The sequence below is a fragment of the Sardina pilchardus genome, chromosome 7, assembly GCF_963854185.1.
Source record: "Sardina pilchardus chromosome 7, fSarPil1.1, whole genome shotgun sequence".
NCBI lineage: Eukaryota > Metazoa > Chordata > Actinopteri > Clupeiformes > Clupeidae > Sardina > Sardina pilchardus.
The window spans coordinates 24,082,017-24,107,477 of record NC_085000.1 but is presented as its reverse complement, the minus strand read 5'-3'; the positions used below and the strand labels follow the sequence as shown (position 1 = coordinate 24,107,477).

Sequence of the window (25,461 nt, the reverse complement as noted above, 5' to 3'; positions counted from 1 at the left end):
TAGAAGAACTTATACTACGCCCATGACTCACCAAATGTGAAGAAATGTGCCTACTCTGAGTGTTTGCCAATGCATTTCTCCACTGCAGCGTGCCACGGTTAGGCAAATTGTAGTACACATGCTGCACTTACTATCCGAAATTAGATTTCTGTTTTTCCCAAATAACCAACAGAACTACACACAACTACAGAGAAGTCAAGAACGTATTTCTTCAGAAAGTTCTTCTTTATTATTCCCAGAAAAAAAAGTATTTTCATCCAAAACAATAAAACAAAACAAGCTTATATTAATCATTAAGTGTATAATGTATGACATGACATCTTAATTAAGTCTTTTCTTGTTTGTTTTAAAAATGATATTTGTGTGTGTGTGTGTGTGTGTGTGTGTGTGTGTGTGTGTGTGTGTGTGTGTGTGTGTGTGTGTTTAAACATGCACCTAAAGAAGTCCAATGATTGTGTCAATGGTATTAGAAAGAAGGGGGTTTGGAGAGTTTGAGAATGAAGGATCTTTATTGGTAATGAGGAGAGGTGAATGTGGAGATAAAGAATGAGTGAAGGAAAAGACAGGATTGGTCTCCTGTTCTGCCCTCTCCATGCGAATCCCTCCATCAACTACTGTCCGGAGAGGGCTCTCTATGCATTGAATTCTTCTTCATGCTGTCGAGGTACTCTTGTTGTGAAACTGCCAAGACGGAGGCCAAAATCTCATCATCTTCCCAGTCTGTCAAACCTGGAGATGAAAACAAATGTTTAAATGTTTGTCTTTGATAAGCACTATCCCACAAAATGAAAATCCTTCATACTTATGAAGGACAACATCAGATGTTGTTATTCTCTTCTTTGGAAGATGCAAAAAAAAGCTTTTAAAAAATTGTTTGTCAAAAAAATATGTCCGTATTCCAAAAATGTATTTGTACAAACCATTAGCATAATCACTGAAGTTAGGATTTACCTAAACAGGTCATTCATTATGGTACATTTACCCAAGAGTATTGCTTTATGACTTTCAATGATCAAGGCTGTGCAAAAATAGTTTTTTTCTTTGTGTATTATTTATTTTTTAAATAGTATACTCTGAATGGACAGCTAGTAGATTGTAAGTTGTTTGCTTAATGTGACAAAAAAATGTAATAGTTTACAGTACGTTTAATATTCAGAGGGAAAGAAATACTCGGTGACTAACGGCAAATTTAGACAATGCTCAGACCAACTACACCCCTTTGAAGCACACTGGGTACATTATAGATGTTTAGCGTATATGAAACTACATAGTGATACTCGAAAACTGACACCACAGTTTTGCATCCAGGATTATTTGTAAAACTGCAAAAGGCATGTTGCTTGAGGTGCACCAGGTGTGAACTTCTTGTCCCCGAGTGCTCAGGTCACAGAGTGTAAACTGAGTTCTCTATTATAATGCTCGATCGTTTCCTTCCTTCCTTCCTCCCCTCCTTCCACAGAACTCATGTCATATCTGACCTTACATCTGAGTTACATAATCTTTCATTCACACAGCCAATGACAATTTCCATCTTTCTACTGAAGACTGTACAAGACTGGTCAATGGTGTAATCCTGATGCAGCCCATAGAAAAGACCGTGCACCCATGAGTCAACACTGAACATAATGTGACAGTAAGCAGAGATGCACAGCAAGAATGTAACAGTTGAAATTCTTTGAGAATGAACTGGACGACAAGGTGATCAGGAGCATGCCTCACCAAAGGCAGTGGGTGACATTTCCTGCATGATGGCACGATACCCCAGCGCTGGGTACAGGGACACCAGAGAGGAGGAGGTGGGCCTCTCTGGCCCGACGCACGCCTGGTTACTGGGACCTACGGCACAAGAGCACAGGCTCGAAAATCACCTCCTGTGAGCTCAGAAGACAAGTCCGACATTCCCACTGGGACCTAAGAGCACCTGTGACCTCTGCCCCTAAAAATGCCTACAAGGAAAACCACATACGCAGGGCTTTTCCATTTTCCACTTTCCACTACAAGACAGTCTGAGCTGGAAATACTTTCAAAATGAACTAAAGTTCATTTTGGGAGTTCCAAGTTGAAATGTTTACGGGATTCATGAACCTAGTGTATATAGAACCTTGGAACACAGCAGTAAGATATTTACTGATGTGTTCCACTAAGACGACTTTGAGTTTCACATGTTGAGAGTTGTATAAGATGTAGCATTCGTGCGGGATTCAGAGCGATGCTCACCTGGTGCGCAAGGTGAGGGGGGTTTGGAGATGGCCAGGACGGCTCCGGCCGGGGAGGGGGGCTTAGCAGCGGTGTCTGAGTGGGGAGGGTCGGGGTTCTCTGGGGAGGGTGCGGAGCTGCGCTGGCGCGGAGAGCGGGCGCTCCACTCTTCTAGGCCACTGGACGCCGCCGCCGTGGCGGAGCTGCAGGTGGCAGTGGCTTTACGAGGCTGCACAAAATGCACACACACACACAGCACTCAGGACAATTCCAACTATTCAACACTCTTTGGAAGCATGTGATTTCATAGAAAATAAATAAAAATGAAACTGTCGAAAATAACGGTAACACTTTACTTGACGGGTGAGTTCGTAACACATTCATAGCAGCTGTCATACACTGCAAATGAAGCATTCATGACTGTTTCATGAGACATTACTCAACATTCATACCAAACCTTTCATGAACTTGGAAGACAGATCGACGACAACTTGTCAAAATAAAACAATTTCCTATGCCGTTTTTGTTGGTTTTAACATTCATTTTAGAAAGGAAGATGCTCCGATCTGGGGCGGGACTAAAATAACTGCCCAGAAGAACTCCAGAGAGGCATAAGGACGGGCTTGACTAGAAGGACTGGCAGTAGCGATAAGTGCCACCTCTTTGCACATATGCAAAGTCATTATCTAGTATGTGAGTGTGTCTGTGTGTGTGTAGCTGCATTGAGAGAGCAACTGTGTGTCTATATGTTATTGTATATTGCTGTTTTAAACTGTATGCTACCTATATGCTGACATTTAAGGCGATGATACCTTAGTAGTAACTGTAACCACCATAACAAAGCCTAGCCCTTTATTTTGAAAATAACCTGACACTCCCACAACTAAACAAAAAAGTGATGAAATTTGTAAACATTACTCAAGGTATCGGTATTGGTTCAGGTCCAAGCCCAGTTTGAATATTACAACATCAGTGTTTTGACAGGCAGACGGCAGAGTGACACTCCTTTTTGTGCATTTACATGTCAATTTGTGTTATTCAATTACTGGTAGTTTATCTGCAGTTTACTACGCTCCTCCTTCAGCCAAAGTCAGAATTAAAATGAGGCAATAGAGCGACTAATCTCCTTTGAAGGTTTGCGAGCTGAGAGATCCTTTTTTTCCCATATTGCAGGTAAGCCTTCAGGGGCAATGCTTCAAGAGTCAAACAGTATTACCCTGAAACGATCACTGAATTAGGCCAAGTACCAAAAGCCAAAGTGTGGGAACTAAGAATGACTAAGACAGGCAAATTAGTCACTATACAATTTGCTTACAACAAATGCCACAAGTGTCACAGAGAACAGCAGTGTGTTCAGTGCAAAAATATAAATGACGCGAAGTACACACATAGACACATTCATGTAGTCCTATTTAGTACTATCTAGTACCTAAAGAACCAAATCAATTGAATAGAACAAAACATAAATCCTGCACATTATGCAGAGTGAGTTGCCAAGAGAATTAAGAGCTTAACGGAACTGGGCGGTGCCTGTACACTGTACAGTTATGGTTATTGATGTGGCTCCACTGTCTCCACGGTCTCCTCTCTGTCTCACCTGCCGTGCCTGCTTCTCTTGGTCCCGGAGCCACTGCAGGTAGGACCCGCGCGCCACCTGCTCCTCGATGGCCTCGTTGGTGGCCTCCCAGTCGGTGGCCCTCTTCTTGTCCTCCAGCATCTGCTGCTCGATCCACGACTCCTCCGACGTCTTGATGGCATTCTTCATCAGCGACGTGTCGGCATACTGCCAAAGAAAAAAAAAGCAGAGACCCTGATGTTCCACTTTTCTGACCGTAAAACATGAGATGTGATAACAGGGTACAGAAGTGCCTTGCTCACAGGCACAACGGTAGAAGCATGGGTAGAAGCCAGGTATTGAACCTAGAGCTTTAGCGTGCTATTGCATGCCAGCTCCTTAACCACTACGCTACCACTACCCCCAGGGTTCAATGTATAGCTGCTACACATTAAAAGTTCAACACTACCTTGGCCAGAATAAGCTTATTAATTCATCTTGAGGACCTCTTTACTTCTTTACAGTGGAATAGAATGGTCCTATATTTTCCTTCTCCTCCCACATCATTATGTCTTTTCTATAATTGATGGCTGATGATCAGGCATGCTCAAACACATGCAGAGATGAAATGTGCCCATTCGGTGCCCTGGCCTGGACCCAAGCATTTGGTACAACTTTGTCTTCGCCTCAGCTTCATCATAGCTGACAAAGCGTTAAAACAGAATCTGACTTGGGTGTGTTAGTGATAACTGAACGTGTGCTGCTATGAAACTCTCCACTAAATCACATTTCCCCTCCTTACACAGGTTGTTTTCACATTACTTGGTTTTCTTTCCTGTATGAGAAACTGTTCTATTCAGACTCCAGCCTTTGTGTTCTGAATGACATCTAAATTGTAAGCATGTTTACACTATCAAATCGTCAACAGTAACATGAGACAGGACATTTTGCAAATCAAAAACAAACAAAGAGGTCTGTTTAGGAGCTGCTCATGTCTGATACATAACCAGGACATGCTGGTTGAACTCAGTACCAAGAAAGGATTTCTCACACTGAATAATAAAGTTTAATGTTCTACTTTACTTGGAAGCCTCAGAACTCAGGACTGCAGTGGTGCTCATTGCAAAACAAAAAGTTTAATTAACATGTTCACTGGTTCTACTGGGAATTATGGTTCTGCTACCTTATGAAAAAGTGTTCATAGATTCATTGTATTTCGTTTCCCTGCCTTTCCAACAGATCAACAACGGTTTCTTCCAGATCCCATGGATGGTCTTCTAACCTGCCAAACCGGCAGCTACAGTTCAAGGAACGGACTGACCCAAATACGACCAGTGCACAGCCGCCCATCCAAATAACAACTCCAAAACTGGGACAAAAACGCCTGTGCCTCTGTGTTTCACGGTGAGTAACCTACATACCCCAGTGCTACCACCTTTATCAGCCACTTCATGACCAATACAATAGTCAAGCGTGACTGCTGCTTGCCATTTTATCTGGAGGACAGTGGGTAAGAATACCGTGGTTTCCTGGAGACTTAACAGATAAGAACCCAAAGTTATTATCTAAGCATGTTGATTTTGTACATTCACTGTGTACTAGAAGAGGGAATGTGTTATACAATCAAACTTTCCCACTTTACTAGTTCATCTTGGCACCTGCTGAAATGTTCCACTGGCACTGAGTTATGACACATGCAGGTTAAACTCAAGAGACAACAAAAAAAAACCAAAGCAGCGCAATCACCATTTGGGAAATGGGGCGTCTGTTCCTAAAACACTTCACATAATGCAACCGTAGAGCTTTCAGGTTGACCAAGTCAAAGGAAGAGGAAGCACACAAAGTGTTCTTTCTTCCCTTCTTCTAATTACTAAAGGCTATTTCGGCACAGATGCTCCACTGCCTGTTGACCAACACACAGTGTTATCATTAAGGGTGTCTACAGCCTAAACAAGACAGTGTACTGCTAATAGGCTTTCCCTGAGAGACAGGGACGTGTGGAATGTTGCCCTTGTCCGAGCTGTGCCGCCCAGCCCTTTGATGTTCATGTGTTCTGGAACAGGGTCGGGTCTGGTGCTCCCTCTCTCTCTCTCTCTCTGATGAGGCTTTGATGAGCTGAGGACTGTCACGTAATTCTGACTTCTCCGCTCCGCAAACACAGGGGGGCCTATCTGAGTCAGGTGGCCACACTTGGTTTCCTGATGACAAAGACGGAACGACCACTGCCTTTACACAGCACAAATGCCTAATAATGATACTGAAACACTTAGGTACAGGAGCAGTATGACTGTCTCTAATGAGATCGTTAAAAACAGGGATGACAGATCAGGGTTATAACACCAGTCTAAAAACGAACTTGTTGCAGCAGACCAGACTTAAGTAAAAGTCTTTAAATACAGTATGTTTCCGACAAATACTTCTCCTTCTGATTCACCTGAGTCCACATCAGCCTGAATGGGCTGGAAGTCGGAACACACTGCTAATGCTTCTGAGCCAACTGTGCCATGCCTTCCTGATCCCTAAGAACATACTGTAGCACTACCCGCCCCCGATATCGCACTCCACTGTAAGATCTGTGTGTGCTACATCTCTTAGGGGGTCCCATCCAGCTGACAAAGGGAGGAGGACGTGCACGAGTACACAGAGGCATCAGTCACACCCATGTGCTCTAAATCAATCACTCTGACAGGGGTCAATCAAGGTCAGGAGAGTTTATTTCGGACCCAGCAGCAAAGCCTTGCTGGCATGTTTGGGGAGTAGCCTATCTTCCGTTCAAGTCTTTTGTAGCGCAATCTCTTCAAAAGCATCAACGTGTGTGAGGTTCCACATTACATTCCCCATCATATTCACCAAATCTCCATGTTGGGGTGGAGGGGAACTAGAAGGGAGGGGGTGTATGGTGGGTGTCACATTATATGTTATATGTTATATTGTATGTTATGTGTGATGTGCAATGTGCAATGTGCAATGTGTGATGTCTGATGTGTGATGTGTGATGTGTGATGTGTGATGTGTGATGTGTGATGTGTGATATGTTATATGTGATGTGAACATCAAATGCTGCTATCTCTTTTATGGAATGTTGATTGACGTGTGAAGAAGAATATCCTTATAGGACAATAAAGACTCCATCAACAAGAGGGGCAATAGCTATTTAAAACTGTTTTTGTTACGGAAAACACCTGCAGATACACGTTCATGTTTTTGACATTACTAATTTAACTGAGACCAAGGATGCCTCATCTTGTCCTTTTCTCACACTATACATGTACTATATGTATCACAACTACAGTTCTAGACAGATTGTGGAGCATGCTGTAAGTCAAATGCATCTGTACCAGCAGTCATTGAGAAAATTGATGCATGTATGTGCAGGCCAAAGCAGACAGTACCCACCCCTGGTTTGAAGGCAGGAAGCCCGAGCCCAACTCCAATGGTGGCTTTGTTGGGGTTCACCACAGAGTTGTAGTGAATATTCCGATGGTAACTAACTCTGATTGGCTCATCGTGGTTCTGATGAATGCCATGGAACGTGTTGATTGGTTCTGCACAAAAAAAGAACAGAGGCCTTTTACGGTGATGTCTCTAAAACCATGTGTTCCATGACAAGACAGACACAGATACAGACACAGATACAGATACAGACATAGACACAGACAACACACACACACACACACACACACACACACACACACACACACACACACACACACACACACACACACACACACACACACACACACACACACACACACGCATACACTAATGTACATACACAAATACACACACTATGTAAAAGGCAGTTGGTTGCATTTTTGTAACCTCTTAAGATATGAGCACCAATATTAAACATTAAGAAAAATATGGAGAAGGACTGAAGGCAAATCAGAAAAGTGTCCTGTTCAGAAGTCTGAACACATCACATCGGTCTTCACTGAATCATATTCACTCCAAGACCTTCTTTTTTTACTGTGTGCTTTTAATGGCTCTGAGTGACCCTCTAGCTTTATTTCAAGTCTCTTGATCCCCCATGTTCCTTCAAGGGCTTTATAGTCCTCAGATAAGCCTTTGTTGGTTTTACCTGGGTCCAATTTTGAATTAAACACGGAGTGAGATTTCACGGTTACTAATCCTAAGCAACCAATATGGAATAGTCTTCCACCTAATAAAAGATCTGTTGTCTGTGTGGAAAGACTAAAAACTCACTTTTATAAGTTAGATTTCCCTGGATTTTAACTATGTGTTTCTTATTTTAGTTCAATTTGAGTTTATGCTTTTGTTTAATTCATTCAGAGATCTACATTTTTGGGGGTCAAGTCCACTTGTGATTCTGATGGGTCATGCTCATTCTAATTGTCTTAGATGTTTTCACTTTGGCCTTTTTCATTCTGATTCCCTTTACCATGTTCTGAGGTTCATTTCATTCATTGCTTATTTTTTTGCCTTTATGCCGCTTATTCACCATGTCATGTTTTTCCATTTACATTGCTTCCATTGTCTTTTCTTTTCTTTATATACTTTTATATGTTTTTAAAAAATGGAACCTATTGTCTTTATATTCTTGTCATTCCTTTATCCATACATTGACTTAATATCATAGTACCATCACCATTCTGAACTATGAAGTGGCACTGGATACTGAGGTTCCTGCTTAACACTTATTTAACACCCTGATGTCCACTTGAGATGCAGCATGGCCCTTGCGTCCACACCTGTGCCAGATTGGTAAACTTCCACCGGTCGGTTGTACATCTCCGCCATTGCCTGCATTTCAATGTGGTTCCCATGGCAGTTGTTTTTTCTCTTCCTGTTTATGTATGTGGTGAAGTCTTCTGTCACATAATTTGAGAAGTAGTCTGCATTTTTCGTCTGAAATTAAGCCAGGACAGTTTGGTTAAGGTTCAAACTGCAAACAACAATTTCAAAACCATGTGGTTCACTAGACTGGCATTGCAGCCTAATGGACAACCAGTGAGTGACTTACCAAGTAATCCATGCAGTGCTTGCGAACAACTTCGTGCATATCTTGGTCTCCATATACTTGATCAGCTGTGCAAAAGAGAACATGTGTATTCATTAAATTGATATATCTAACATCACTAACCTGCAATAGCATGGTTTAGAAACGAAAATACCTTAGAATGCATTAGAATGCATTATAATAGACCTTAGAATGCATTATCTCCTTTGCATCAGAGCCATATAGATACATATGGCTCTGCTTTGCATGCACTACAGCTAATTCTCAGAAGGCAGATGGTATTGTTAGTTATGGGCAACATCTAAAGTAAATAACAGCCCACCAGCAACCTTATTAAAGTGGTTGCGGCTTATTTTTGGCGGGCTTTGTCTACTTGTATGGCACGGTTCGATTTGAGTGACAGCTGAAGAGGCAACAGATGTAAACAAAGTGGTGTGGGCATCTCGTCTCATCTCAGTCATCTCAGTCATCTCGCTCCCCGCTCCGTCAAGCATTGCGGCATGCAAATGAGCTCTGCCCCCCACCACCACCACCGCACCCCCCGCAGCGACTTCCAACAAGTCACATGACCAGTTCGCGCGTTGTAGTTCTCAGAATCTTAGTCAACTACTTCCTCTTTCGCAGCAGTGGCCTCAAAAAAGAGGCGGAATGCAAAAATCTAGTTCAGCGAGCTACAAACACATTTATAAAAAAAAAAACAGCGCTATTTTCAATTTCAAAAGTACAGCTTCAAAGAACTTCAGGGTTAAAAAAAAAAGACAAAACCTAACTTTAGAAAAAAAAAGAAAAAAGCAATAGTATTTTCAAGGCACAAATACAAAAAACTATGTCAATGGGAAATGTATTTTTCTAGGGGAATTCAAAACAACACCAGGCTGCACCCAGTCCCAGCAGTTACTGTGGAGACTGAACTATTTACTATTTGATGCTAATGTGATTCCGGCCTTTGATTTGCCTGGAAAAAGATGCGTGTAAAAGCTTTTGTGTGGCACCAGTTGCTGCTCCATGACCCTGGCAGGTCCTGTGCCGAGACGCGAACAGAACACCTTGCTGTCATTCCCCCGGGTTGGAATAAACCAGCAGCCTGTGCATGCTGTTCAGAGAAGCATTTCTTCGTAGCGCACCACCCCAAAGGTGCCTGCCTGCTCTGGACATAAACAAGAGGAGAGTCACATTTTTGGCAAGACCAGACCTCCGGATTCTCCATCGGCTCAACCACGCATGACTTCATTCCTATGGGCTTGAGAGCAAACAAGCCCAAACAAATGCAGGAAGAAGCCTGTGCAGTAATTAAGAGGACACATCAGACAGTAGAGTATGGGCAGGACCTCATGGGGTGGGTGAAGTGGCATGGAACAGAGACAAAACAGAAGAAAAGAAAAAAAAACCCACACAAAACCCATTTCGATTCATAATAAATACCTGGGGTTTTAACCTGCCTGATCACAAATGAGTGGAGGGGAAGAACCTGGCTGGAGTTTTTAGTTCCTGCCAGGGAGTGGAACCGTGTAATTTCCGTCTCGTTTTTTGTTTTCGTTTAGCGGCCCTGAGGTGTGGGTGTCTGTATGCCTCTGTGTCTCTCTGTGTGTGTGTGTGTGTGTGTGTGGGCCGTGTGTGCGTGTGTGTTGTTTGGGGGGGCAGGACCTGATCGTCACACACCGGCACACTCTTTTCGATGACTGCTGAAGGGTGGTCATGATTGGGATTCCCCCCCCTCCACGCACACACACACACTCTATTTTGCATTATTGTGACTCATCTCCAGCAAATCCCGACCATGCTGCTTCGTTCCACCTGTGATCTCACCTACTACGTGACGCTTGTTCAAACTCTCCCTGTGTGGGCTGGTCACAAGTCAGAAAAAAACACACACGCTTATCAGGCAACGTGGTTTCCAGGTGCTCAACAGCATCAACAGGAGAAAAGTCATTTTAAAGAGTCTCTAACTATTTGCGACAAATAAAACTTTGGGTTGAGAGTATCGCTTAATCCTTATCAGATATGACTATGGGTATGAGCTAAGTGAGCTATGGGCATGAGTCTTCTGTCCATTTATATGTATTGTGTGTATGTGCTTGTGGTTACCCAAGTCATACGTTAATGTCTGTCCCATTTGGTTTACCCCAATGTGCATGTCTACTGTATGTGTTGTCTTGTAAGGATGTCAATTCTCTCTCTAACTGCAACCTTTACCCACGTGTACCAATAAAGTAACCTGAACCTGAACCTGATTTTACATTGCTGCCTTGCAGTATATGGTGTACTTTATGCTTAACTGACACCATTTCAGACCTGGAAGTTTTGTAGACCTTCACTGTGGCGAGCCACAGAGGAAGGCCTTGCGTGACCACAGACATAAAGCCTGGAGTTACCAGGGCTAATCCGTCACAACCCGTCAACACTATTACAGTACGGAACAAGGTATGGTCTGGATGACTAAAGGGTCAGTCACTTGTCTGGAACCTCAAAGAAAAGTCACACTCAACCATTGCCTGAACGGAGCCTTCAGAGGCCAGTTGCTCAATCACACAAGAAGTCAACCGGGTGACCTTTTCCGCCTCAACCCCCGTCGCTGATGTGAAATGCTCGCCAGGACTCAGAAAGAGGAAGAGCCGAGCCTAGTCTACTGAGAAAACGAGCGGCGCTGAGATAAACTTCTGAAGAAAGGAGAACGCGCACGGCTGTGGAGGAGAAAAGAAACCACAAGCGCGCCTCCACCAATGTGTAGCAGAGATAGCGCCCGACGCTCGTAACCAGCTTGCACAATTCTGAGAAAGAGGCCACTCTCCTCTCTGCGGCGCTCTGCAGAATGGCGCGCTTGTTAAGAGCCCAGCCTACCCTGGCCTGCGAGGGCCTGATAACAGCTATCCATGCAGTCCTGGGGCAGCACTTTGGTCACTTCTGGTCATTTACTACCACTCCATACTATTATGGGATGTTCTCTGTGGTTTCCAGTCAACCCCGTGGAAAGTTCATTCACTAACTTTAACATCAGGAATTGTGTCGTCAGCAAGGTCCTACCATGCTGTTCTTTCAGAATTTTTTTTTCCTCATTTCTGAAATCTAAAAAAGCAGCTAGAGATTCATAGGCTACCGTAACAGTTTAGACAATAAGATACATTTGTCTTCTTTTGCTTTTACCTTTTGTCTTTGCTTTTTTCAGCAGCTACTGAGTAAGCACTTCTGCACATAACGTCTGCATATAAAAGGCAAAGAGCCATTACACCAATACTCAACTGGCTGACTTCCAGTCAGTCTAATAGATGCATGGCCAATGAGGCAATACGCCCGGTCATTTGGCACTTCAGCTTACCCACCAGTCGACTGACACCGTTAGGAAATCACTCTCGGGGTCACGCTACTGCGGTGAGCTCCCTTCCATGTAATCTGGCCTCAACTCCAAATGGGGCTGATTCCGACGAAAGACATAAGTTCACTATCAATTTACCACAGAAAGTTAACACTTTAGATTAGGCACATTTCATGGTAAGGAAGCCAACTTTGTGGTAAGAGTAGCAAATGAAGTCAGTGACCACAGTGTCCACTGTCCACGGCTTAATATGCCTGAGCTTCAGTCTCAACAACCCATGTTAAGTTTGTGCATTAAACATGAGAATTGAATAGGCCTACAAAGTCACACAGAAAGCCTGACATAATACAATTCTGAACTTAAGTGCATGTATACAACCTAATTGAAGACCATGACTTGAGCATGCATGTTTAAATCTAGGTTTCTCTGAAACCCATTCAAAGATAAAGACAGATAGCATACATTTGTGAATTACAATACACTGCACAACCATGTTCTAGTCATATCTCCTAATATATTATATAAACTCTATAAACTGGTGTCATAACATACATTATGAATAAAATAGACATGTGTTTGATGCAGACGTCAGTTGTGCAACTAAAGATGTCTAAAGTGCACAAAGGATAAGTGAACTGTGCTAAGGACAAATGGTCATGTAAATGTACTTCACCTGCAAGTGAAGCAAAGCAAAAAAAAACATGTTATCTACATTTAACAATCACTCTCACTTTTGACACCACTTCTCCGGCCTACTTTGGCCCGGTGGATACTCTACTGTTTGATCAATAGTGTATTTGACCTCTCTGATGGTCGCCCTGCACTGCCAGGTTTCAGTGACCAGGCCTCTCCACCTTTTCTCCTCTCTCAAACAAACAAGTGACGTTAATCAAATCAATGCCACAAGAACAACCTTTCACACAGTCCAACTAGATGCCCTGTGCATCAAATGGAAGAATGCTCCTGAGCGCTTTTCACCACCGACATCTATTCAACAACCTTATGTGATCACATTACATATCTCAGACAGAAAAATATATGCTGTAAAACAGACATTAGCAAAATCAGCAAAATCAACACAATCGGGGAGCGCTGTGGCGCAGCTGGCTACAGCGCTCATACCACATAGGGGTCCGAGTGCCCACGGGGACCCAGGTTCAGTCCCACCCCATCTCTCTCCCACTTACTTCCTGTCTCACCCTTCACTGTCCTATACAAATAAAGGCAAAAAAGCCCCAAAAAATATACTTCAAAAAAAAAAAAAAAAAAATCAGCACAATCTAATTGTGATTTTTCAGAAAAATACTGATTTGATTCACATTCAAGCTACAGTTTAATATTCCAAATGTTGCTTTAAATTGTGCCACTTCTAACTGCTAAGCAAGCCTAGCTCATGACAAGCACACAGCACTCCTTTAAGGTGAGCTTGACTGTCTGTCACACAAGGAGGATGACATGAATAAGAGTCATAGATGAGACCAGATTAACCATTGTGAGCTGCACGATTATATACAGCCTTAGCCAATAGTTAACTGGTTCAGCTCAAATGCGATTTCCATTAACAAAAAATGGTGCAGCCCCAATTTAAGACTTGATAGTGAATCAGACTGATGTCTGCTGTTTTTCTGTGTTATGTCTTGTCTGTGGTGTTTGTGTCCATGTTTAACCACGCTGAAGAAAATTTTCTGTCATGTACGTCAGACAATAAAGTTTTTCTGATTCTGATTCTGATTCTGATGTTGACGTGACAGTTGTCGGCTAAATATTCCACCCGTTATGATGTACTCAAAGGGCTTGCTCAAAATCAGACTAGTACACCCCTGCCATGGAAACTTTGCCAGGGGGGGTTTGAAGGTTTTGGTTGTGAAACACACAGCTTTGCTAGCTTGTGAGTCATGGGGACTATGTGTTGGGTCTCGTGGATGCCATAACTCACTGAATCACACCCACCATTGCAATCTGTCTACGCCGTCAATGTCAGTGCATGTCTGTCTGCACACCACAGATGTGCAATCACCCTTGCCCAACATGGTTAAACCCATGATGACTACTAGACAAATGGTAGAGAATAATTGCAGGTACTTAGTGATCTGAGTAACGGGCTTCCAGTAAGCCCTGGACCAAAATTAAAAAAAAAAAATAGTCTGACAGCCGACATTCTGGAGAGAAGCTACTTCTACTTGGTACAATTTACTTGTTAGGGCACCAACCTTTGCTTTTGGGTGAAAGGTCTCGAAAACATTGCATAAGGTGGGAGACACGACTGGTCTTTCTCAATGAGGAATGTCTGTGTGTGTGGAGTCTAAGAGTCAAGAGCCAAGGGTGTCTGAGTGTCTGAACGTGACTGCATGGGCCTACGTGCAAAAAGCATGGACTGGACTGACGCACGCCGACAGTCTAAGTCACTGGAGCAAAGGGCCCTGTTGCCAGCATCTTTATAAAAATAATTATATTAATAAATAAATGGCAGACAACTTTTGAAAAAAAAAAATGCTGCCAGAGCACCACAGTCTATTCCCTGATATTGATGGTTCTTTTTCATACCCTCAAATTCTCTCAAATCAAATTAAAATTTTCCCCCGTTTTAATTAGTCATTGCGGAAATGGTTTTAATGCAACTGTAACGTTACCACATAATGCAGGTCTGACCGATGATGCTCTGCTGACTCATTTGCACTTTTGACTGGACAAGTGGCTATTAGGTCAAAGGACAACATGAGCTGTCCGTTTTCCACTGTTTTACAACAGCACACCAAAAATCTTAAGCCTGTTGTGGCACTCTGTATACAGGGGATCAATAGGATGATAGGTGAGGCTTCAGGAATGTCCTGTGATCCTCCAGGTTCCAACATGGCCTCAAACTTTGTTCTGTGTCTGTGACGAGTGACAAGCGCAATTACATGATGTCCTGAGGTCAGGCCTTTTAATTGTGCTCGGCCTATCAAAACAAACTGGAGAGACAAGATAGCAGTTCAGCTGACCCACTGTTTGTTCTCCAACACTACAAAAACAACAACTTCTTAACGCAACACATAACAAGCAGTCATTAAGTGCTACATTGTGATTACAATCAATAAATAGTGGAGGATGATCACTGTAGCCAAGACAACTACAGCGTTTATTTGTTTGCCACAATTAAGTCTTGTACTTGTGTGGGTAAATAGTCCAGACATAAATACAACGATGAGTAATTCATTCATATGAATGTGGACTATTTTGCTGTGCTCTTATGATTTGATGATTTGCTGATATGACCATACGATCTGCTGTTTAAAACATGTTTACGAAATTGATTTAATCAACATTAGACTCCTTTGCTATAAGTAATTTGTGATGCTATCTATCTGTGGTGTCTGGCTCATCTGCTCTTACAGAACAACACACACATCAAAGCTGATTTAAGAAGGAACAGACACACAAGAAGAGCAAAGCAAGTCCATACATACTGAACCGCCATTCCAGCCTGCTTCCAGATGTTAGTGAGACTGTTCCTCTTTTAAATAACTGATACTGAAACCGATCTTGTTTCTTGTTTCTAGAATCCAGAATTGTTTTAGTGTGACTGTTTATGGTGGTTGGGCACTTTGTGCAGTACTCAAAAATCAATGCTGCTCCAAGTTATTATACTCTTGTACCAAGTGGATCGAACTATTTGCTGCAAGAGAAAACATAAGAGTGCAGCCTTATCTTCCTGATTTTTAGAATGATAAGATCTCTACAGGCATTTCTAAATGTTATCTTGTAATGTGGTAATGCATTTTACATGAGAATGATTCCATTCATCTCATGATCCCAACCCTTCATAATGGGTTTAAGTAAATTCTAAGCACTCATCTATGCATACAAACTCAATAACCCTAAAGCCAAAGATCCTTCATTACTACTCCGCTTTAACCCTCTCTGCTAAAGCTCCTCAAGGCAAATTTACAGTAAAACCAATCTGGAAGCGTTTTTCAGTCGTCTGTATGACGTGACGTCCATCTATTGTTAGACAGAATTCATTCCATTAGAATGCACCATGTTTGACACTCCATATAATTATATTTCTATTTTCTTATTGCTAAATCAGAGAAGTCTGAAAACTAGTTGCAATTAGTTCCGCGAATTCTGCAGGGTAGTTGACTGATTTATGATCAACTAATTGATTGGCTTACCAATATACAACTGGCTTTGCAAAGACGCTGTAGATAAATACATTTTTAAAAAAAATGTTAAAATTACCTAAGCACTCATGTTTTCCCAAACATAAACACTTCTCAAAACAAATCATAATTGCAGGCTCCACTGAAGCTGAACTTTGGCACGGGAGTCCAGCTGACTTGTCCACGTGCGGACTGACTGGCTGCTGAAGGGAGCACCCCTGCCTGGCCACCTGTCTACAAATCCCAACAATTGGGCTCTTAAGCTCATACACGCCCCAGGCTGAGAAACGCTGTTGTTGTTGTCGTCTCAGGTTGAGTGGAATCCACGCCACGCCTAACTAAAGCCACGTAAACACATACATACAAACACACAGGCTCACACACACACACAGGCTCACACACACACAAACACACAGGCTCTCTCTCTCACACACACACACACACACACACAGGCTCACACACACACACACAGGCTCACACACACACACAGGCTCATACACACACACAGGGCTCACACACACACACACACACACACACACACACACACACACACACACACACACATACACACACACACACACACACACTCACAGGCTCACACACACACACAGGCTCACACACAGGCTCACACACACACACACACACACACACACACACACACACACACACACACACACACACACACACACACACACACACACACACACACACACACCTGCCCTGCAGACCTACCGCCTGCTCAAAGGGCTTGGAAGAGTCTGTGAAATGCCAGATATGTCCAAACAGGACATTGATGTTGCTTGTTTATCGCTATGCATCTTGATGACAGCACTGAGTCTAATATGCAAACCAAGAGCTGGAATGTGCTTGGAATTTGGAGACGCCTATTAAGAACACCTGAATTATGCGTGTGTGTGTGTGTGTGTCGCTGGAGGTGAGTGGGTGGATGTGATAGCACAGGTTTGACTGCCTTCTACGATAAGTCTTGTGAGGTAGTCAAGCATCTACAATATTCCTATCCAAAATATGGCGCCAATATAGGCCATTCTGTTTTCTGGAGCAAATTGGATAGTAGTACAGGTATGGTAGCAATGCTCACTGCATACAGCAGACAGGGTTCCAACAGCAAAGCAAAAATGAATGCCATTGCTCAACCCACATTGTTCTCATGATAGTATGAGATTACAGTTAAGTAACATTTTATCTAGAGACACGCACTAGTTTTCCTTATGATGATGCAAAGAAATTCACATTCACACACACACACACACACACACACACACACACACACACACACACACACACACACACACACACACACACACACACACACACACACACACACACACACACACACACACACACACACACACACACACACACACACACTTTAATTCTGCGAAAGAGATGCTTGTGTTTGTTTTCTCAACTCATGAAAGAGGCCAGCTTGGGGGGGGGGGGGGATAAGACCTTGACAGAGAGCGTCTAGTACACAAAGTTCCCTCGCGGAGACGACCTGCCTCCAGCGTGAGTCCGATCTGTTAGCAGAGACTCCGCGGTGGTTGATGTGGGACCGAAAACAAACGGCGGAGTATCGCTGCGGGCTCGTCAACAAATCACTGGCAGGAGGAAAACAAAGTAAAAAAAAAAAAAAAAAAGGTTGTCACAAGGCCACCGCCATCGTCAGCTGATTGTCATACCAACAAAGGCTGCGCATGACAGGACGTCACTGCGTAAACACCAGATCGCATCTATCACCTTGGACAGGTACTGTCCAGAGGAGGTATGGAGGCATGGAGGCTAATGGCATTAATTGTCAAGAGCAGTCCAGCTCGTGGATGAGTGCCTGTTTGCTGAAAGGAGAGGAGAGAGAAGTGGAGCGAATCGATCAGGCCAGGTCAGGACGCTCTGCTCACTGTTGTCCTGCTTGTGTCTGTGTGTGTGTGTGTGTGTGTGTTTGTGTGTGTTTGTATGAACACAAACACAAGAGACGGCCATGTCACTGGCGTCAAGAGAGGCAGATCGAGCGAGAGAGAGAGAGAGAGGGCCAGTGGACGCCTCCCTCCTTTGACTGTGTGGACTGAGTTGGCGGGTTTCTGTCTCTAACTGCTTTATAATCAACAGGCACACACACACACACACACACACACACACACACACACTCAGAGACCCTCGTTAACACCTGTATTCATCATTCGGAGAGGTGTGTGTGTGGTCTTTGCCATTGCAGTTTTGATATGAGAGTTGGCGGGGAAATGGAGAGTGAGAGTGCTCTGAGCTAGGGCAGAGCTCCGCTAGGTGACACCTGACTCCTTTTTCCCACCAATCAAAAGCAGAAGTGCACATTCCTCCTGTGACCCGGGGACACTAATTACAACAACATTCTGTTCAAGCTAAAAAAAAAGAAGAGCAAGAGAGGGAGGGAGGAAGAGAGAGAGAGAGAAAGAGGAGAAAAAAACACTCTACAAAGAATGCTCCTTTGACAGAGCAGAATTTGAATAGTAATTCCAAAAAGGGAGTGTTTCTTTTTGACGGAGCGATGCTTCCCCTGTGCATTCTACTCTACGCATTCTACATTGGCAAGAAACACAACGCACTTTCAAACACCTAGGTTGATTATAAAGCTGTAACAGATAGAGAAACAGAAACTCCAGAGTTCAGAATCATATCAAAACTGCAATTGAAAAGACCACACACAAACACCTCTCCAAATGATGAATACAGGTGTTAACGAGGGTCTCGGAGTGTGTGTGTGTGTGTGTGTGTGTGTGAGAGAGAGTGTGTGTGTGTGTGTGTGCCTGTTGATTATAAAGCAGTTAGAGACAGAAACAGAAACTCCACAGTTCAAATCATATCAAAACTGCAATTGAAAAGACCACACACACATCCACACCTCCGAATGATGAATACAGGTGTTAACGAGGGTCTCTGAGAGTGTGATTACGTGTGTATGTGTGTGTGTGTGTGTGTGTGTGTGTGTCTAATGCACATCAAGTGTGGCTTACCATTTAGGCCTACACTTACCAACTAAAGTGATACTTTCGGTAAGAGAGTGGGCTTACCGCAAGACCACCTCAGCTAGACACATTTCAGAGAAGCATGACTACCATGACGAGTAACCACGCTGCATTTGCCCTTTTACGTCTTTGTCATAGCGCCAACAGACTCAGAGACCTTCAGTCTATTCTGGCCAGGATAAGAGCATCGAGTCATAACCAGAATCTCTTACAAATAACACACACACACAGACACACACACACACACACACACACACACACACACACACACACACACACACACACACACACACACACACGCACACGCACACGCACACTCAAACACACACACGCGCACACACACACTAATTGTGTCCTTTCACAAGATGCTACTCCTGAACTGTAGAGCAGAGAGGCCTCTACTTTTGCAGGAGCAGCACAGGACCTGTGGATCTCAGCGCAAACGAGAGCATTTTAGACACTTTGATTTTGGTGTGCAGGTGAGGATGGGTGTGCAAAACAGATACATGAAAGAATAGGGCCGAAAAACATCCATCACATTTAAACGTCCACCTGCAGGATTTTGCTGGTCAGAAGGGAAGAAAATGACAACAACAAAAAAAAAAACAGGCAGAAGTGTGACGAAAAAGGACAAAGCTTTTGGGGGAGAGGGACAGGATCTTGCAGGGACAGGTCTGTGGCGGACTGAGCAGGAGTCCACTGTAGAGCAGAGCTGTACTGTGCAGCCCGTGTGCTTTTGGTCACAAGAAAACCCCTGTGCATGTGACCATGCCCGGACCACAGCACATGTAACAACAATAAGGGACTGCATGCATGTTGCAGCGCAGGTGTGACCCAGGCCTGAGTGTAGCTACTGTTTATCATACTTGTTGTGTTTTGCAGAGCAATCAGAAAGCATGTGTGTGTGTATGTGTGTGTGTGTGTGTGTGTGTGTGTGTGTGTGTGTGTGTGTGTGTGTGTGTGTGTGTGTGTGTGTGTGTGTGTGTGTGTGTGTGTGTGTGTGTGTGTGTGTTGTGTGTGTGTGTGTGTGTGTGTGGTATGTGTGTGTGTGTGTGTGTGTGTGTGTGTGTGTGTGTGTGTGTGTGTGTGTGTGTGTGTGTTGTCTGTGTGTGTGTGTGTGTGTGTGTGTGTGTGTGTGTGTGTGTGTGTGTGTGTGTGTGTGTGTGTGTGTGTTGTGTGTGTGTGTGTGTGTTGTCTGTGTGTGTGTGTGTGTGTTGTCTGTGTGTGTGTGTGTGTGTGTGTGTGTGTGTGTGTGTGTGTGTGTGTGTGTGTGTGTGTTGTGTGTGTGTGTGTGTGTGTGTGTGTGTTGTGTGTGGGGAGGGAGGGACAAGGAGGCTTATGTAAGCCTCATCTTGGTCCACTTTTGTAATTGTTTGGACTAGTATTGATTTACACACCTGTAGGACAACAGGAGGTGTGTGGACGTAAGAGAGAAAGAGATAGAGGGTGTGTGTGTGTGTGTGTGTGTGCCCAGTGCATTACACCTAATGAAAGCTCCAGCATGTAGGTCAGCCATAACAGGAAGACTATGGGCCCCTGTAACCTGCAGAGGTTGGGGGGGGGGGGGGGGGGGGGGGATGGGCCTTGCGGGCCCTGCTCTTCCACAGAACTCCGGAAGTGTACAAATAAATCACCTACTAAACACAGCACCTCGTGTGGTGTTTGAGGGGATGTCCCACAGTCTTTCCCACTGTGTTTCAACCCGTTGACGTTACAAGTTCAATCCCTAGACAGCAGATGTCCTAGGACAATTCATATCCATCTATACGATATCTTCCTTTCAATAAACCAGGCTATCACAACTAAGTGCACAATTCTTGTAATCTTGGGCTACTCTTGATCGACAGTGCATGATTTGAGCTAGATAGGAAAGAAGGTACAACATTGAAGGTATACTATGCATGTCACTCATGAAGTGGAAAAGATTATTTCATGTATACCACATACATGAGTAATGCTGCCTTGATGTTCCCCAGAGCTCCTGTAATACCAGATGTAGTGCTTTGGTACAGCAAATGATAAACTCAACACTCTAAGAGCCGTATATACGGCTCTGCCAACTCCACTACAACAGCGCCCTCTGGTGTCGGCATGTGGTAACTGCATATCTCACTTTGTGTGATTTACCAGATGGAAGTGAAGTCAAACAAACAAAAGTCAAACATATGTTTAACTGCTGCAAAACAAATATGGGAATTCTAGTGAAGGGATTAAGTGTACAAGAGAATGTTCACCTACCGACTGCTCTGAAGAGGCATGCGCCGTCCTCCTTCATCTTTTTGATAACAAACCCTTTCTTCTCCCTGAGTGCTTTTTCAAACCAGTGCTCCTGCTGCACAAAGAACACACACACACACACACACACACACACACACACACACACACACAGACGAATAGACACACACACACACATACACACACGAACACACACACACACACACACACACACACACACACACACACACACACACACACACACACACACACACACACACACACACACACACACACACACACACACACACACACACACACACACACACACACACACACAGACACACACACACAGACAAACAGACAGACACACACACAAACTTTATACAGGAACTGACTTTGAGACTCCTATGAATGCAATGCATCACCATGCCGTTACTCTAGATTAGTTGTCTGACATATTAAAGTATTGAACAAAAATGTTAAAATACTATTCTACCTTCACCAAATGGAATAGTCACATACAAATGGTAAAGGTACATTTAACTGCCCAGTTCAAGCACACACTGACTTCTTGACATATCCATATGTGCACATAATATACACACATGGATCTTGGAGGATGCATGTGCCGTAGCCTGACGGAACAACTCCACATAGTGAATAATCATGACGCCAGAGGACACCGGGTCTGTCATGACAGCAAATTAAAGACAGGTGAGGAATGAGGATCATACTCATGTACAGCAGTTATCAGTCATTTCTCAAAACTGTTCCTGTTGAAATGTTAGACCTTTTCAGATGTGACCCTTGCCTGGCACTCGTCATCCCTGTAACATAATGAAACGCCCTTCTAAGACAACCTGGTTGGTGTAATCATTGATGAAAGTGCTGTCCAGACTTATGGGCCGTAGAGAGCTATATAAATGGCACCGCACCACACCTCCCTGTGCCACACACACCTGCTTCCAGTGATCCCCTGGGGTGCCTGGGGTTACATTTGCAGAACCAGGTGTTTTTTTAGAGCAGGGTCTCCAGCTGGTTTCTCCTAGGAGCTACTGGCAAACGTGATTTGAAGGTGATTTTTCCACGTAGCGCGAGGTCTACGGAGTCTCACTTTACATACGCTTCAACTCCTTTGCACTAAAGGCTGATATCAGGTGCTCCTACTGCACAAACAAGCTTTTGTGTAAACCCATGTACAGTACAAACACAATCCCCATGAGAAGCTCCAGACCATCTACAGAATCTGGTCACTTAATACACAAATGCGGCTGTCTGGGACAAGCTTTTTATTATTATTTCAGGCGGACAAATAGACAGTGTTTGGGTTTGTTTGTACTCTTCATGTTTATGTTTGACATCGTAAATGATTTGCTACGATGAAAATCTATCCTTGACTTTATAGCCATTTTTAAATATCTTGTCAAAATATAATCACCAGAGTGGTGTTTATTGTTGTTTTGTTTGTATTGAATCATGAGGGACCAGTAAAAACTTCTTCAAAACCCATGGATGTGAATTTGGTTGCATCAGTACTTTGAATAAACTTGTATTTTGAACAATAAAAATGCAATGAAATGCTTGATATTCCAGACACTAGTGTTCAATGGTACTGAGCAACTGACTTGACATCATGCCCTCAACATTAGCCTAATTCTTGTAGCTCTAGAAGTCTAAGTCTAAAAATACAGACAGTGCTTTTCATATGTAACTATGTCATGATTAGGCTAGATAAGGGGTACGTCCCTTTTAAAGAGCTCAAGCATGACTATTCAGCATGGGTTTCTATAACAGTGTGGCCATATTAGGTTGGTTGCTTTATGAATTAGAACATTTATGTCCTGCTCAGTAAGGAACATACTGGGCCTTTCCTCCATGTCATAACATTTGTGTTATTCAGCACTAAGTGGCATGTTCTGGACGCAGTGGAATAAACTGCCCAGGCCATGCCAGTGAGATCAGCACTGATCTGTCTATATGCCCCCTCCTGTCTCTGATCTGAACAAAGGCCATAATAAAAAATAATGAACTGTTGTTTACAGTAGTAGGATGGCAGAACATTATTGTACATATCTGTTATCAACATGGCAAATAGTGCTCACTAAATTCCTGACTGAGACAATACCTAAAAAAAAAACTTTTCAGCTGTGGTGAGGCTAAAGACTGTCCTCTAATCATTCAATAACATTGAATGTGATAAAATAAAACATAAGCCAAGTCAAGGCATAGTTTAAAGATGTTTTCTGTGAGTAATACATACAGCAAAGGGGAGCAAAGGTACCACATGCCAAGATGCTCACTTGGACAAAAGATGCCATTATCAGACAAGGCACGTTACCTGTTCCACTGTTGCTGGGTCCATGGACTGTAGTCTTGATGCGTTCTCATATTCATCTTCACTGTTGTAACCAGCACCTTCTTCTGAGTCAGGACTTGGACCGCCACTGCCTCCACCAGCAACACCAAGAGTTCCACCACCAGCTACCCCACCGGAACAGGTTGCCTGCCGTCGCCTCTTACTCAAACCTGGACCCGAGCAGCAACTTCCGAGGCCACTGCCACAGCCTATGCCACCTGACAGCTCTCCACGTCCCCCTGCTACACATGCTATTCCACCAATGCTACTTCCGTCGACAGGAACGGCAGGAGAACCTGAACCTACAGGAGGAGGGGAGGCCTGCTGCGGCCGCGAGCTGGATTCATTTCGTCTGTCCTCGCGTGATGACGGTGGAGCGGCTTGGTACGACCAAGGTGGCGGGGAGGCCCTGGGCCTTGTACTCGACCGGCCTCCGTGTGAATGTTGGTGCGAGTCCGTTCCTGTTCTCCTGTCAGCTTCGTCGGAATGGTCCGAAACACCAACCGACGAGTTCGGTTTCTTCTTAGGAAGAATTGTCATGATTTTCTATTTAGGGAGGGGGTCAGGGGTGGAGATTCTTCCTTTTCGAATAATGGTTCGTGTTTGTAGAGTTCCAATGTGTCCGTATAAATATTGTAATCTTTACTTAAAGATATTGGGCAAAAACGTCTAATATATGTTGTAAATTGAGTTCTGGGCTGATGCTCGGAGAACAAAAACAAACCGTCTCCCTCCTCCCGTCCTCCAAGCTTCCCAGTTTCCACAAAACATCAACACACGTGTGACGACACCAATACGTCACTTCCGATTGCCTTTAAATCTCTTGTAAACTGATTAAATGACATCAGTCTAGAAACGTCTAACCCCTTTCTTTGTTGAAAACATATAGCCATTGTGTTTTTGATGTCAGATTTGATGACTTAACATTTGCAATATTACTGAAAATAGCCAATTTATGTTAATGTCATCTGAGCCAGCCCTGGACTAACCTTCAATATCTTTAGACCTTTTAGGCCTATTTATTGATCTTTAGGAGGACAGCACTGAATTAGGCTACCTTTCCTTTTTACCTTTTTTTTATGCCATAGGCCTAATTTATTAGGAAGTAAGGTCATCTCTAGAACCATTCATGGTATTTCATGTAATTCCTCTCTTGAATGGCACTATACTATACCAAATAAAAGAGTAAAGAGTTAACAATAAAGAAATTTGGCTAGCCATTTTTTATTAACTGCAGTTGGCTCTGACATGGTCATGCTCCGGGAGTTTTTTGATCATCTTTCTTTGGTTCAACACCTAGAGGGGCTTTGCTGACGGGCCATTCAGACATCCTCCACATTCACACATGCCCTCTTTTTTTCAATGCTTTAATAAACTTAATATGAACATTTGCATCAAAGCACAAACATTATATTTTACCAGTACATGTAAAGAGATGAAGAGAGGTAAAGAGAAGTAAAAGGAAAAAGAAAGAGAGAAGACGAATTACAAGGGAAAATAATCCTTTTAGCAGCATTGTAGCTTTTTTGTTATTGTTTTACAATCGTCAATAAGTAACTTAAATTAAACACAGAGCCCATAACTTAGTGGGCAGCTGCAAAACAAATGTGTCAAGGTTTCACTATATATTTTTTTCAAAATGAACACACATCTTCAGTAGCAGTATATTTTGATCTAATAAATTGTA

General features: G+C 43.4%; 1 protein-coding gene across 3 annotated transcripts; it reads right to left on the bottom strand.

The window, feature by feature from the left end:
- Positions 1-490: 490 nt before the first annotated feature.
- Positions 491-24,541, bottom strand: otud5a (OTU deubiquitinase 5a). 3 transcript variants are annotated; one of them, XM_062541415.1, is made up of 9 exons: positions 23,757-24,541; positions 21,440-21,533; positions 8,736-8,800; positions 8,464-8,620; positions 7,148-7,296; positions 3,794-3,979; positions 2,218-2,425; positions 1,720-1,836; positions 491-729 (listed from the first exon to the last, which is right to left on the bottom strand). In XM_062541415.1, exons 1-9 carry the CDS (start codon positions 24,312-24,314, stop codon positions 608-610), a joined length of 1,656 nt encoding a protein of 551 aa, XP_062397399.1. In that variant the 5' UTR covers positions 24,315-24,541; the 3' UTR covers positions 491-607. The 3 variants fall into 3 exon arrangements, with proteins under 3 accessions (XP_062397399.1, XP_062397400.1, XP_062397401.1); XM_062541416.1 differs by having other exon boundaries at positions 21,440-21,530; XM_062541417.1 differs by lacking the exon at positions 1,720-1,836.
- Between the last annotated feature and the right edge of the window lie 920 nt (positions 24,542-25,461).

Coding starts and splice junctions, on each gene's coding strand:
- otud5a (XM_062541415.1), bottom strand. CDS start 24,314: ATGACAATTCTTCCTAAGAAGAAACCGAACTCGTCGGTTGGTGTTTCG. Junction 1,837..2,217: donor CCCCTCACCTTGCGCACCAG/GTGAGCATCGCT, acceptor CTTGTGCCGTAG/GTCCCAGTAACCAGGCGTGC. Junction 730..1,719: donor AATGTCACCCACTGCCTTTG/GTGAGGCATGCT, acceptor TTTCATCTCCAG/GTTTGACAGACTGGGAAGAT.